This window comes from Salvelinus sp. IW2-2015, linkage group LG31 (assembly GCF_002910315.2).
Source record: "Salvelinus sp. IW2-2015 linkage group LG31, ASM291031v2, whole genome shotgun sequence".
Classification (NCBI taxonomy): Eukaryota; Metazoa; Chordata; class Actinopteri; order Salmoniformes; family Salmonidae; genus Salvelinus; species Salvelinus sp. IW2-2015.
Genome location: NC_036870.1, coordinates 5344915 through 5357654, shown reverse-complemented (window position 1 = coordinate 5357654; position 12740 = coordinate 5344915). Strand labels below are relative to the sequence as shown.

The 12740-nt window shown below is 42.1% G+C and overlaps 1 protein-coding gene across 1 annotated transcript; it reads left to right on the top strand.

The window, feature by feature from the left end:
* Positions 1 to 9375: 9375 nt before the first annotated feature.
* On the top strand, positions 9376 to 12498 carry LOC111955878 (trypsin-3). Its single transcript, XM_023976230.2, has 6 exons — positions 9376 to 9428; positions 9603 to 9765; positions 10158 to 10319; positions 11020 to 11111; positions 11542 to 11678; positions 12056 to 12498. Exons 1-6 carry the CDS (start codon positions 9389 to 9391, stop codon positions 12203 to 12205), a joined length of 744 nt encoding a protein of 247 aa, XP_023831998.1. The 5' UTR covers positions 9376 to 9388; the 3' UTR covers positions 12206 to 12498.
* Positions 12499 to 12740: the final 242 nt, after the last annotated feature.

Sequence of the window (12740 nt, the reverse complement as noted above, 5' to 3'; positions counted from 1 at the left end):
ATCCATTTGAAATACTGACTACAAACAGCAAGTTACAAGTGACTAAATCGGATTTGTTGGTGTTCAGACAGCAGTCATTTGCTGACATGGCTACGCGTGTTGTCATAGTAACGACGGGTGTATGTAGGCTGATTGGTGGTGGTGCTCGTGGTTCCAATCACTCAGAAGTTATGTAGCAAGCTAAGGAGACGTGGAATGTTCAAAATCATAGTGTAAGAACACTTTTAAAGCCTCAAAGGATAAGATGATCGAAGTCATTTTTGGCTAGCCACTGCAGTCAACTAGCTAGCTAGGTTGCGGTTTAGCTTTCTAGCACATTCACTAATTTGTTTAAAAACAATTAACAAGCTAGTTAGCTACCACATGTTCTTGTTAAACTGTCAACAGAGTAGCTAGCAAGCCACAAGATGTGCCAAATAACAGTCTAAAAAACACTTGAGGGCAAATAAATCGTATTTGACCATTCAGAGACAAGTCACATAACCAGCAATCAGATTTGTATCTGTGGCTTGAAATATCCGAATCCATGTTCTTTTTGGTTGTTCAAACTGCAGGAAAAAGAACAGATTCAAATCAGATTTTTTTTAAATAGGACTTGAGTCACTTCAAACTGCCAGTGTGAACGAGGCTTAACTGCTGTGACAGCAGGTCTACCTGGACAACCACAGCCAACTCATAATGAACAAGCTGGTAGCCATCACTGTGCTCATCGTTGCCCTCTATGAGTGGTGTGTGTGTTGAATTACATAACATTTTCTCCTTCAGAAACCAACCAAATTTCAATAAATTACACAGGTAGAGAACCACGCAATTTTTTTTGTACTTACATTAATCTGCAATATGCAGTCTAGGTAGCCATTTGATTAGCTGTTCAGGAGTCTWATGGCTTGGGGGTAGAAGTTATTTAGGAGCCTTTTGGACCTAGACTTGGCGTTCCGGTACCGCGTGCCGTGCGGTAGCAGAGAGAACAGTCTATGACTAGGGTGGTTGGAGTCTGGCCCTGCGGCCTTGTGAATGTTGATCTGTTTAAAGGTCTTACTCACATCGGCTACAGAGAGAGTGATCACACAGTCGTCCGGAACAGCTGATCTCATGCATGTTTCAGTGTTACTTGCCTTGAAGCAAGCATAGAAGTAATTTAGCTCGTCTGGTAGTCTCGTGTCACTGGGCAGCTCTCGGCTGTGCTTCCCTTAGTAGTCTGTAATAGTTTGCAGGCCCTGCCACATCCGACGAGCATCGGAGCTGGTGTAGTACGATTCGATCTTAGTCCTGTATTGATGCTTTGCCTGTTTGATGTTTCGTCGGAGGGCATAGTGGGATTTCTTATAAGCTTCCAGGTTAGAGTCCCGCTCCTTGAAAGCGGAAGCTCTACCCTTTAGCTCAGTGCGAATGTTGCCTTGTAAACCATGGCTTCTGGTTGGGGTATGTACGTACAGTCACTGTGGGGACGACGTCCTCGATGGACTTATTGATAAAGCCAGTGACTGATGTGATGTACTCCTCAATGCCATCGGAAGAATAGCGGAACATATTCCAACATATTCCCTAATCTATGGATTTCACGTGACTGGGAATACAGACATGCATCTGTTGGTCAAAGGTACCTGACAAAAAAATGGGCCTCACAATGGGCCTCAGAATCTAGTCACTGTATTTCTGTGCATTCAAATGGCCATCGATAAAATGCAATTGTGTTCGTTGTCTGTAACTTATGCCTGCCTGTACCATAACCCCACCGTCACCATGGGGCACTCTGGTCACAACGTTGACATCAGTAAACCGTTAGTCCACACAACGCCATACACGTGGTCTGCAGTTGTGAGGCCGGTTGGACATACTACTAAATTCTCTAAAACGACGTTGGWGGTGGCTTATGGTAGAGAAATTAACATTCAATTCTCTGGCAACAGCTCTGGTGGACATTCCTGAAGTCAGCATGCCAATTGCATGCTCCCTCAAAACTTGAGACATCTGTGGCATTGTGTTGTGTGGCAAAACTGCACATTTTAGAGTGGCCTTTTATTGTCCCCAGATGTGTAATGATCATGCTGTTTAATCAGCTTCTTGATATGCCACACTTGTCAGGTGGATGGATTATCTTGGCAATGGAGAAATGCTCACTAAAAGGGATGTAAACAAATTTGTGGACAAAATTTGAGAGAAATAAGCTTTTTGTGCGCATGTACGTATAACGTGTACTCTAATAATCGGGAAGCAAGTACAGGGAGTGAATTTAATAAATAAACGATTATGGAACAAAACAAGAAACATGAGTAGCATACATACAGACATGAAACATATAAACAGAAACAATAAGAGCCAAAGGGAGTGACAGATATAGGGGAGGTAAGGTGATGGGGTCAAGGTGAGTCTCATGAGGTGCAGGTGCGTGTAATGATGGTGGCAAGTGTGCGTAATAATAAGTAAACTGGCGACGTCGAGCGCTGGAGAGAGGGAGCAGGAGTAAACGTGACAGTATGGAACATTTCTGGGTTCTTTTATTTCAGCTCATGAAACATGGGACCAACACTTTACATGTTTCTAAGTGTTTTTGAGCTTTTCAGTTGACCCAAAGTTATTTTATGTTCACTAAAAGTAAGTTAAATCATTGTTTCAACATAATTTGTCAATGTATTGTTACGTGGAAAAGACATTGGATTTAAAAAAAAAAAAAAAAAGACTAAACTTGTTGTAAGTGTAACATTTCAACCACAACATTTACATTTAAGTCATTTAGCAGACGCTCTTATCCAGAGCAACTTACAAATTGGAAAGTTCATACATATTCATCCTGGTCCCCCCGTGGGGAATGAACCCACAACCCTGGCGTTGCAAGCGCCATGCTCTACCAACTGAGCCACACGGGACCACAAGATTGTCATCATGGTAACGATTTTCAACATAGACTAACCTTATGTTGAATTTGTATCTTTGAAACAACAGATCTTTGAGAAAAACAAAAGGCTGGCCAGCACCTCCTACTGCAGAGTTGATCTATCTACAGCTATCCCATCGGTCTCCCATGTTTTAGCCAAACCCGGATACTATTGCCAATGTGCTATCGTGAGAATGATTTTTGAGAAATCTGTACTTAATAGATTCACTGTTGCTATCGAAGTCTTTCCAAGGTGTAGGTTCGACCGAGCAAATGACATGTAACCATATTTGATCAATTCTACACTGAGTGTACAAAACATTAGGAACACCTTCCTAATATTGAGTTGCACCCCCTTTTTGCCCTCAGAACAGCCTCAATTTGTTGGGGCATGGACTCTACAAGGTGTCGAAAGCGTTCCATAGGGATACTGGCCCATGTTTACTCAGGAAACTGTTGTACACTTCAGTCAATGTAGCTATCCAAGCAGAAGATAATTGTTTTGCATTGACTCCCTTGGCACTGGCACTATGTACCCTCACTAGACTCTACCCAAACACTCACACATATTACACTGACACTCCAACACACACACACACACACACACACACACACACACACACACACAACACACACACACACACACACACACACACACACACACACACACACACACACACACACACCACACACACACACACACACACAACATACGCTCACACACACAAGACACATTGCAGATTGATGCCACACACTCGCACATAGACACACTTTACATATGCTACTGCTACTCTGTTTATTATATATCCTGATCACAGGAGGTTGGTGGCACATTAATTGGGGAGGACAGGCTTGTGATAATGGCTGGAGCGTAATTAGTGTAAAGGTATCAAATAYATCAAACAYACGGTTTCCATTCGTTTGATGCCATTCCATTTGCTCCGTTCCAGCCATTATTATGAGCCGTCCTCCCTTCTGCAGCCTCCACTGATCCTGATTGCCTCGTCAGTTTTACTCCTACCCACATGTACATACTGTGTTACCTCAATTACCTTAACTACCACATACCCCTGAAAAGTGACTCGTTACTGGTACTCCTTGTATACGGCCTCGTTATTGTTTTTATTGTGTTACTATTTCCTTTTTTTATTTAGCGAATATTTGTCTTACTTTTCAAATCTGCACTGTTGGGAATGGGCTCTTAAGTAAGCATTTCAATGTAAAGTCTACACCTGTTGTATTCGGTGCTTGTGACCAATAAAATGTCATTTGATTTGATATTTGGTTTCATTGGCACTTTTGCAAATGATACTGTATGTTGGATTCACGTCTCCATTTCAACCAAAAATAAAGTTAAAGAATAGGCAAGAGATAAATCTTATTTTTAAATGTTGATACAAATTYAATATGACTTTTGTAAGACAGCCTTAACATAAGGTTATTTACTATCTTACAAACTTATGTAACAGTATTTATTCAACCTGAGTAACACATCCATTGCCACATTGAGGTTACTGTAACAATAAATGTCTTCTTATGTAATCGTAGAAAGTGTGCGTGTTCAGAGTCACAGGTCCGTGAAAATCTTCACAATTGCTAAAATAATCTACCCAGAATCTCAAACGACATTGATCACTTGCACCATGTACTGGAATGGAATCTCAACTAGTTGCAATCCAGGTAATTTGGTTGCGCTATTACGTCAAGCACAGCGATAACACATTAAGTTGTTGTATAAATAAACAAAATATCTGACATGGCATTGTACCACAGGTAGCCTAGCAGTTAATGCATTGGGACAGTAACTGAAAGGTAGCTGGTTCGAATACCCAAGACAATAAGGTGAAAAATCTGTATAAGTGCCCTTGAGCAAGGCGGTTAACCCTAATTTTCTCCAGGGGTGCTGTTCTACTGTGAATGACCCTGTAAAACAACACGTCACTGCACCTTTCCGGTGTATGTGATAATAAAACATTTGAACTTTGGTGTCCTTTTAAAGGGTTGAAAGCGCAGTGAAAACACGTTTAGGTGACAACTAAATAAAAAATAATCTGACATTGATTTTCTGAAAGCATTGTAATAACACATTGGGAATTCAACAAACGTTTGTCTGTCTTTTTGAGTGTGTGAAAATAGGTTGGAATCTCATTGATCAAAGTATCTACCAAATATTACCCAATTCTCCACGTTGAAATGACGTGGTGTGCCCAGTGGGTACGCTGCATCCCTGAAGGCACCCTCCCACTGGGCACACACGGTTTAAATCCACATCGTTTCCACGTCATTTCAATTAAATTTCGTTGAACCAACGTGGAATAGACGTTGAACTGACGTCTGTGCCTAGTGGGCTATTCCCTAAACGGCTTTGGTCAAAAGTAGTTTGCTAAATAGGGAATAGGGAGCCATTTGGGACATAACCTAAAACGATATAGTTGATATGCACTGTTACGTTTTGCTTAGTTCTTACTCTGGCTGTGTTGGTATAACATGGTTTGAACTAATGCCCTCTCGCTCTCTCAGGACTGCCTGTGATGAAGTGACTAAAGTATATCCAAAATGTATTCAAATTTAAGCGGAAATCCAGCTGAGAATCTAGAGAAAGGATCTGTGCTGAAGTAAACCTAATAAAACTAKATTTTTATATTTATCCTGTTTTCTTTTAAACTCCTTCAGAAAYGAGGCTCTGTTCTGCTTGTAAAGGGTCATCACACTCCAAAATCAAAGTTTGTCAGACGTTTTCAGACCTCAAAAGTGGACTTATGTTGAGATAGATCCATGTCCCAGTCCATATATTGTGTACATCCAACTGTATGCAGACAACCTCAAATGAACGGAAAACATAAATACCATATAATGTTCTGATCTTATTCGGTGATAGTTCTAGCTCTACATTTCTACATGTAATAAAAATGTTATATGGTGAAATATTGGCAATATGGAAACAAATAGATTCCCACTGCATTAAAGGTCCAATGAAGCTATTGATATATCAATATCAAATCATTTCTAGTTGACAATTAAGTACCTTACTGTGATTGTTTTTAAATTAAAATGGTTAAAAATAAATAGTTTATTAGCAAAAAGCAATTTCTCTAGCAAGAATTTCACTAGGGCTGTCTGTGAGTGGCCTGAGTGAGGGACCTAATGGGAGGGATATGTCACTTGAAAACTACCTGTTATTGGCAGAGAGGTTTGAAACTCTCTGTTATGGGTCTATTAACTTATACCGCATGGGGATGTCACCAGGCAGGCCAAAAATWGCTTTTTTCACYCGATCTGTCCAACTTATCACCTTATCGCCCCTAAAATGTAAATAAAACACTATAAAGAGTTTTTATAATGTGTCATTACATACCTATTTGAAGGTTTGTGTCGAATTTGAATCGGGTTTTTAGGGCGGTGATCTTARAAGTAAACAGCGGCTTTGAGAATGATGATCGCATGCAATGATGACGAAAAAAATTACTAGGTATCCCCTTACCCCCGTCACTGTCCATTTCTTGTTTTTAAACGATGAGAGAAGTGCTACACCTGGTGGAGAGAGATTGTAAGACAGAAATAGTTGCTTTATGCGTGCTGTACGTTACGAAAACAATGCGCACACTTTAATGGAGCAGAAGGCAGTGTGTTGTTGTGATTCTGGATGGCCAGATACTGTAGCTAGCAACAATGACAAGAAGCTGCCATGTGGGTAATCATAGATGGCTCATTTCAGCAAATATTATCTTGTTCTTGAATCGATGCCTTATTTTGAGGTGTTTTGACTGTCATGTCTATGCTAATATGTCAAAAATTCGCTAGCTAGCTAACCAACAACTGTAACAATGTATTTGAGACAAGTGCTCATTGTGCAAATGTATTTATTTTCAATAAACATTGGAGATGATATATAGTTTACATGCTGTCAATCTAAGCAAATCCCATCTGTTTTGCCCCATAGRTGCGCACGTGTCGATTTTGTTGTTAAACAACGAAGCCATGTGTGAATATTACTTTTTGAGTCAATGAATTTGAGTCATTGAACACACACAATTACTTCAGGTGTCTAGGCAAATGTCAATTTACTCTAGAGCCTGAATTAAAGAAAATCTAATTTTATTGGTCACATACACATGTTTAGCAGATGTTAATGCGAGTGTRGCGAAATGCTTGTGCTTCTAGTTCTKACCATGCAGTAATATCTAACAAGTAATCTAACAATTTCACAACTACCTTTTACACACAAGTGTAAAGGAATGAATAAGAATATGTACATATAAATATATGGATGAGCGATGGCTGAACGGCATTATTCAAGATGCAGTAGATGGTATAGAGTACAGTATATACATTTGAGATGAGTAATGACAGGAACAATGGTACAGGAGAGGCTTAGAACGCACCCTTGTGGGTGTTGTAAACATTATATAAAGTGCCATTGTTTAAAGTGACTAGTGATTCATTTAATACATCCAATTTTGAATTATTAAAGTGGCTAGAGATCTGAGTCAGTATGTTGGCAGCAGCCATTCAATGTTAGTGATGGCTGTTTAACAGTCTGATGGCCTTGAGATAGAAGCTGTTTTTCAGTCTCTCGGTCCCAGCTTTGATGCACCTGTACTGACCTCGCCTTCTGGGTGATAGCGGGGTGAACAGGCAGTGGCTCAGGTGGTTGTTGTCCTTGATGACCTTTTTGGCCTTCCTGTGACGGGTGTGTAGTTGTCCTGGAGGGCAGGTAGTTTGCCCCGTTAATGCGTTGTGCAGACCTCACTACCCTCTGGAGAGCCTTACGGTTGTGGGCGGAGCAGTTGATGATACAGCCCGACAGGATGCTCTCGATTCTGCATCTGTAAAAGTTTGTGAGTGTTTTTTTGGTGACAAGACAAACTTCTTCAGTCTCCTGAGGTTGAAGAGGCGCTGTTGCGCCTTCTTCACCACGCTGTCTGTGTGGGTGGACCATTTCAGTTTGTCCGTGATGTGTACGCCGAGGAACTTAACTTCCAACCTTCTCCACTACTGTCCCATCGATGTGGATAGGGGGTGCTACCTCTGCTGTTTCCTGAAGTCCACGATCATCTCCTTTGTTTTGTTGACGTTGCGTGTGAGTTATTTTCCTGTCACCACACTCCGAGGGCCCTCACCTCCTCCCTGTAGGCTGTCTCATCGTTGTTGGTAATCAAAAGCTTACTGTTTGTGTCGTCTGCAAACTTGATGATTGAGTTGGAGTCGTGCATGGCCACGCAGGCATGGGTGAACAGGGAGTACAGGAGAAGGCTGAGAACGCACCCTTGTGGGGCCCCAGTGTTGAGGATCAGCGGGGTGGAGATGTTGTTTCCTACCCTCACCACCTGGGGGCGTCCCGTCAAAGTCCAGGACCCAGTCGCACAGGGCGGGGTCGAGACCCAGGGTCTCGAGCTTAATGACGAGTTTGGAGGGTACTATGGTGTTAAATGCTGAGCTGTAGTCGATGAACAACTTTCTTACATAGGTATTCCTCTTGTCCAGATGGGTTAGGGCAGTGTGCAGTGTGATTGCGTCGTCTGTGGACCTATTGGGGCGGTAAGCAAATTGAAGTGGGTCTAGGGTGGCCGGTAAGGTGGAGGTGATATGATCCTTGACTAGTCTCTCAAAGCACTTCATGATGACGGAAGTGAGTGCTACGGGGCAATAGTTGTTTAGCTCAGTTACCTTAGCTTTCTTGGGAACAGAAACAATGGTGGCCCTCTTGAAGCATGTAGAGACAGCAGACTGGGATAGGGATTGATTGAATATGTCCGTAAACACACCAGCCAGCTGGTCTGCGCATGCTCTGAGGACGCGGCTAGTTGGAGTCCCATAGTTGGAGGCCTATAGTTTATCCTTACGTTTGGGATGTCATACAGTAGATAACATRATGTGACTCAGAGGAATATGTGTGAATCTGAATTATCCCATGTTATTGAACACCTTTTTTTTTCAAGCTACTGCACAGGCTCATGTTTCAAGGACTGTTAAACTCTTAGGACATGCTATCTAATTTGTGTCCCAACATTTCCCAAGGCTACTCAGAAGTACATTTAAACAAACACAACTAATATGATAAGGGCAGAACTGATGAGGTTATCTGAGTTGACATAATATTCCTTGCTGACCCTGGCTAGAACAGGAAAGGAGCGCCCAGAACAGTATTTATTTATAAATTATAAAGAATGTGCTGATATATACAGTATTCCTATATGTTGCAAGCTATCATGTATTATGTGAGAATATGACGCACAATTACTTCAGGTGTCTAGGTAAATGTCAAATTACTTGAGTCTATAGTTTATCATTACGTTTGGAATGTCATACAGTAGATAACATGCCGTGGCCCCTAGTTGGAGGCCTATTGGTTCCATACTACACCCGTATCCATSTGTTCTGGAGCCATATGCCCTATTCCCAGGAAGAACTGGTTTTAACAGGACCTTGAAGAAGTGGAGATMGCGTGGATTGGTACAGTATATAAAGGCGGTTGGAGCCTTGGTTGTGTGAGCGCCATACGTACAAACAAACATGAAAGTCCTGATTCTTCTGGCTTTGCTCGGAGCAGTATGTAAGAAAAACAAATCACTCTACAGGGAAAGTGGACTGATGTGCCTATCCTTGTTCGCTAAACTGTTTAAAAAAAAATCCTCTTTGTTAATGGATCCATCAGCTTGTGGCTCTTCTTATCTACTCTTCTGTATGTGAGTTTGATCGGGCTTAACTCCACACCTGATTGTTTCAGTTGCTGCCCCGGKGGAGGAGAGCGATGAGAAGGTTGTCGGAGGGTATGAGTGCCCTGCCCACTCGGTGCCCTACCAAGTGTCTCTGAACGCTGGCTACCACTTCTGCGGTGGCTCCCTGATCTCCAGCCAGTGGGTGGTGTCTGCTGCCCACTGCCACAAGTCGTAAGTACTGACAGGGAGTTAATTCAACTGATGTAGGCCTATTTGATGTCAGCGCTTGGTGTTTTAGCTTTTAATTGGGCCMCACTTGTTATAGACTATAACAAGTGGGACACAGTCTTTCTTGGTAAGATAATCATATGGTCAGGAAAGAGTCCGGTATAATAGGTGATGTTGGTCAGGTATTAGTCTAAATGTATTGTTTACTACAGAACCACATTTCAATATGTGCCATTTCACAGTCGCTTTTTTCCCAAAGCGACTTACAAGTAGCGTGTGCATACATTATCGTATGGCTGGCCTTACAGCGGGACTTCACACAATCTTAGATATGTGCTTTACTTTTCGTTCACTCCAAAAGGATGGATTTCCTAAAACCCTCTCTTGATCCTCAGTCGTATCCAGGTGCGTCTGGGTGAGCACAACATCGAGCAGAACGAGGTCACCGAGCAGTGGATCGACTCCGCCGAGCTAATCAAGCACCCCAACTACGACAGTTACACCCTGGACAACGACATCATGCTGATCAAGCTGAGCAAGCCTGCCACCCTCAACAGGTGATTGATGAGCAGTGTTGTGGAGTAGTGAACTACATTTAGTTCAACTAGTAATTTAGTTACATCTTGTAGTAATTCTGTGGTCGTTGAACGAAATAAAAATATTGTTTGTGTTTTCGGTAGTTAATTACTGTTTTGCCATGTAGTGGTGTAGCTAACTACTGGGACGACACTACTCATCTTCCTAAAATAACATATTGGTGAAGTAGGCAGGAATTTACATACTTTCTTTTTTTGGGCATCAGACCTGTCTAATTCTCACTTGAAACACTTGTRTACCTAATTCTCACCTTTTTGTGTTTAATAGGCTAAATTACACATTTTGACTGGCAATTTGTAGTCTATGACATTTCAAATTTAGATATGATCATTTTTCACGGAGTAGTTTGATGTAGTGCACTACTTTTTCTAAGTAACTAGTTAAGTAAAGTGTATTTTTCTTAAGGTTAGCTTTAATGTATCTTAACTTCTTACAGCGTGAAGTAATTGGTAGCTTGGTAAAACTATATTTTCAGAGTAGCTTCCCCAACCCTGCTAATGAGTCACTCTAAGTCTTCAAGATCCTTTTTTTGTCCTTTTATCAATTTATAAATAAATATGTATTTAGTTAGGCCTATGCCGTTTGTATGCTTGTGGGTTTCAATTTGTACTGACTGCTGCTATTTAAGTGGAATATAAATGTTTTAATTGAACTTTACAGCTACGTCCAGACTGTGGCCYTGCCCTCCCGCTGCCCCCAGGCCGACGAGAACTGCCTGGTGTCCGGCTGGGGCAACACCATCACCAATGGAAGTAAGTGAGAGGCTGGGAGCTAAACGTAGAAGTTGCACCTAACTGTAGGCTTAGGATGTGACTAGCCAACCCTCAATCTTAAACGTAAAACTATTAGGCGAATACAAAATAATCTGATCCTGTATTAGTGGCTATGGGCCCTTTCTACAGTTCCATAACTATGCCATGATTTAGAGGACACAAACTACAGGGGAAATCAGAGGGGATTGGGATTTGAAGTTAATAAGTGCTTTCTTTGATTAAAGCAAAGTTACTTGAAGGGTATGCTTTTTTTGTGTACACGATGCATACCATTTCAAACGCAAACGGTCTAGGGCTGACTTGAATGCACACAACACAGCACCTCTCGTGAAGAATACTGCATGTTGAATGAGAGGCTGTGTAGTAAGTGTGGCACAGCATATTCATTGATTTATTTCTGCTTTGCCAGACAGCTTTCCTACTAAACTCCAGTGCCTGAGGCAGCCCATCATCGATCACAGAATCTGCGCGAATGCTTACCCCCATCTGTTCACAGAGAACATGGTATGCTCCGGATTCATGCACGGAGGAGCCAGCAGCTGTCAGGTTAGTCGGCCTAAACCACTGAGAAGAAGGGGGTGGAGATACCGATATAGGACTGTTTGACTATACTATCAGGTTCAGCCACAGCCTTTTCCTGCTTTCATTCTTCATCCCCTCTACCACTTGTATTGATAATAACCCTCTACCCAACACTCTCCTTTAGATTATCTTACTACAGTTACATTATTCTGTCTCCTGAGAATATTCACTTTTGACCTTTTATCCTCTCTCTCTGCCTTTCTCTCTCTGGTGTGTGTGTGTTGTGTGTGTGGTGTGTGGGTGTGGTGTGTGTGTGTGTGTGTGTTGTGTGTGTGTGTGTGTGTGTGTGTGTGTTGTGTTGTGTGTGTGTGTGTGTGTTGTGTTGGGCGCACGCATCGCAGGGGGATTCCGGTGGACCCCTAGTGTGTAATGGTCAGCTGCAGGGTGTGGTGTCCTGGGGTTACGAGTGTGCCCAGGAGGGACACCCCAGTGTCTATGCCCGCGTTTGCCAATACAACATCTGGATCAGCGATATCATGAGCAGCAACTAAACACACACACACACACACACACACACACACACATACACAGTGTTGAACACACACACATGTACTGTAATGCTCACACACTCATTCAAGGTCACACTAACTATGCCAATCAGAAACATTCACTCTACCTCTGAGTCAACAGACAGTGTATCAGTCAATACGTTTGGATACTGTGCAGCACTCTCACACCCTGTCAGTAATATACCGTTTGGAACACACACACACTATATCCCGCGCAGACTATACCCTACCCCCAGAGAAGTTTAGGCTATACCTATAAAATGACCTACAATAAATCCTATATCCGTGTGTTTTTTCTTCTTCAAAATGATTCAAACTGTTCTTCGTAACACCGACAGGTATAAAACATTGTGATGGGAACAGCATGTGAGCCACACAGTTGTTGGGGGGGTGTTGCGTTTTCTCAACATTTTGATTCACAGCAGTCTGAGAAGGAGGATGTTCACAGACAGTTTAGTTGATAATATTGGTCTCCTCCTTTCAGGAATACATGTTGACATTTTCAAAGAACATGATC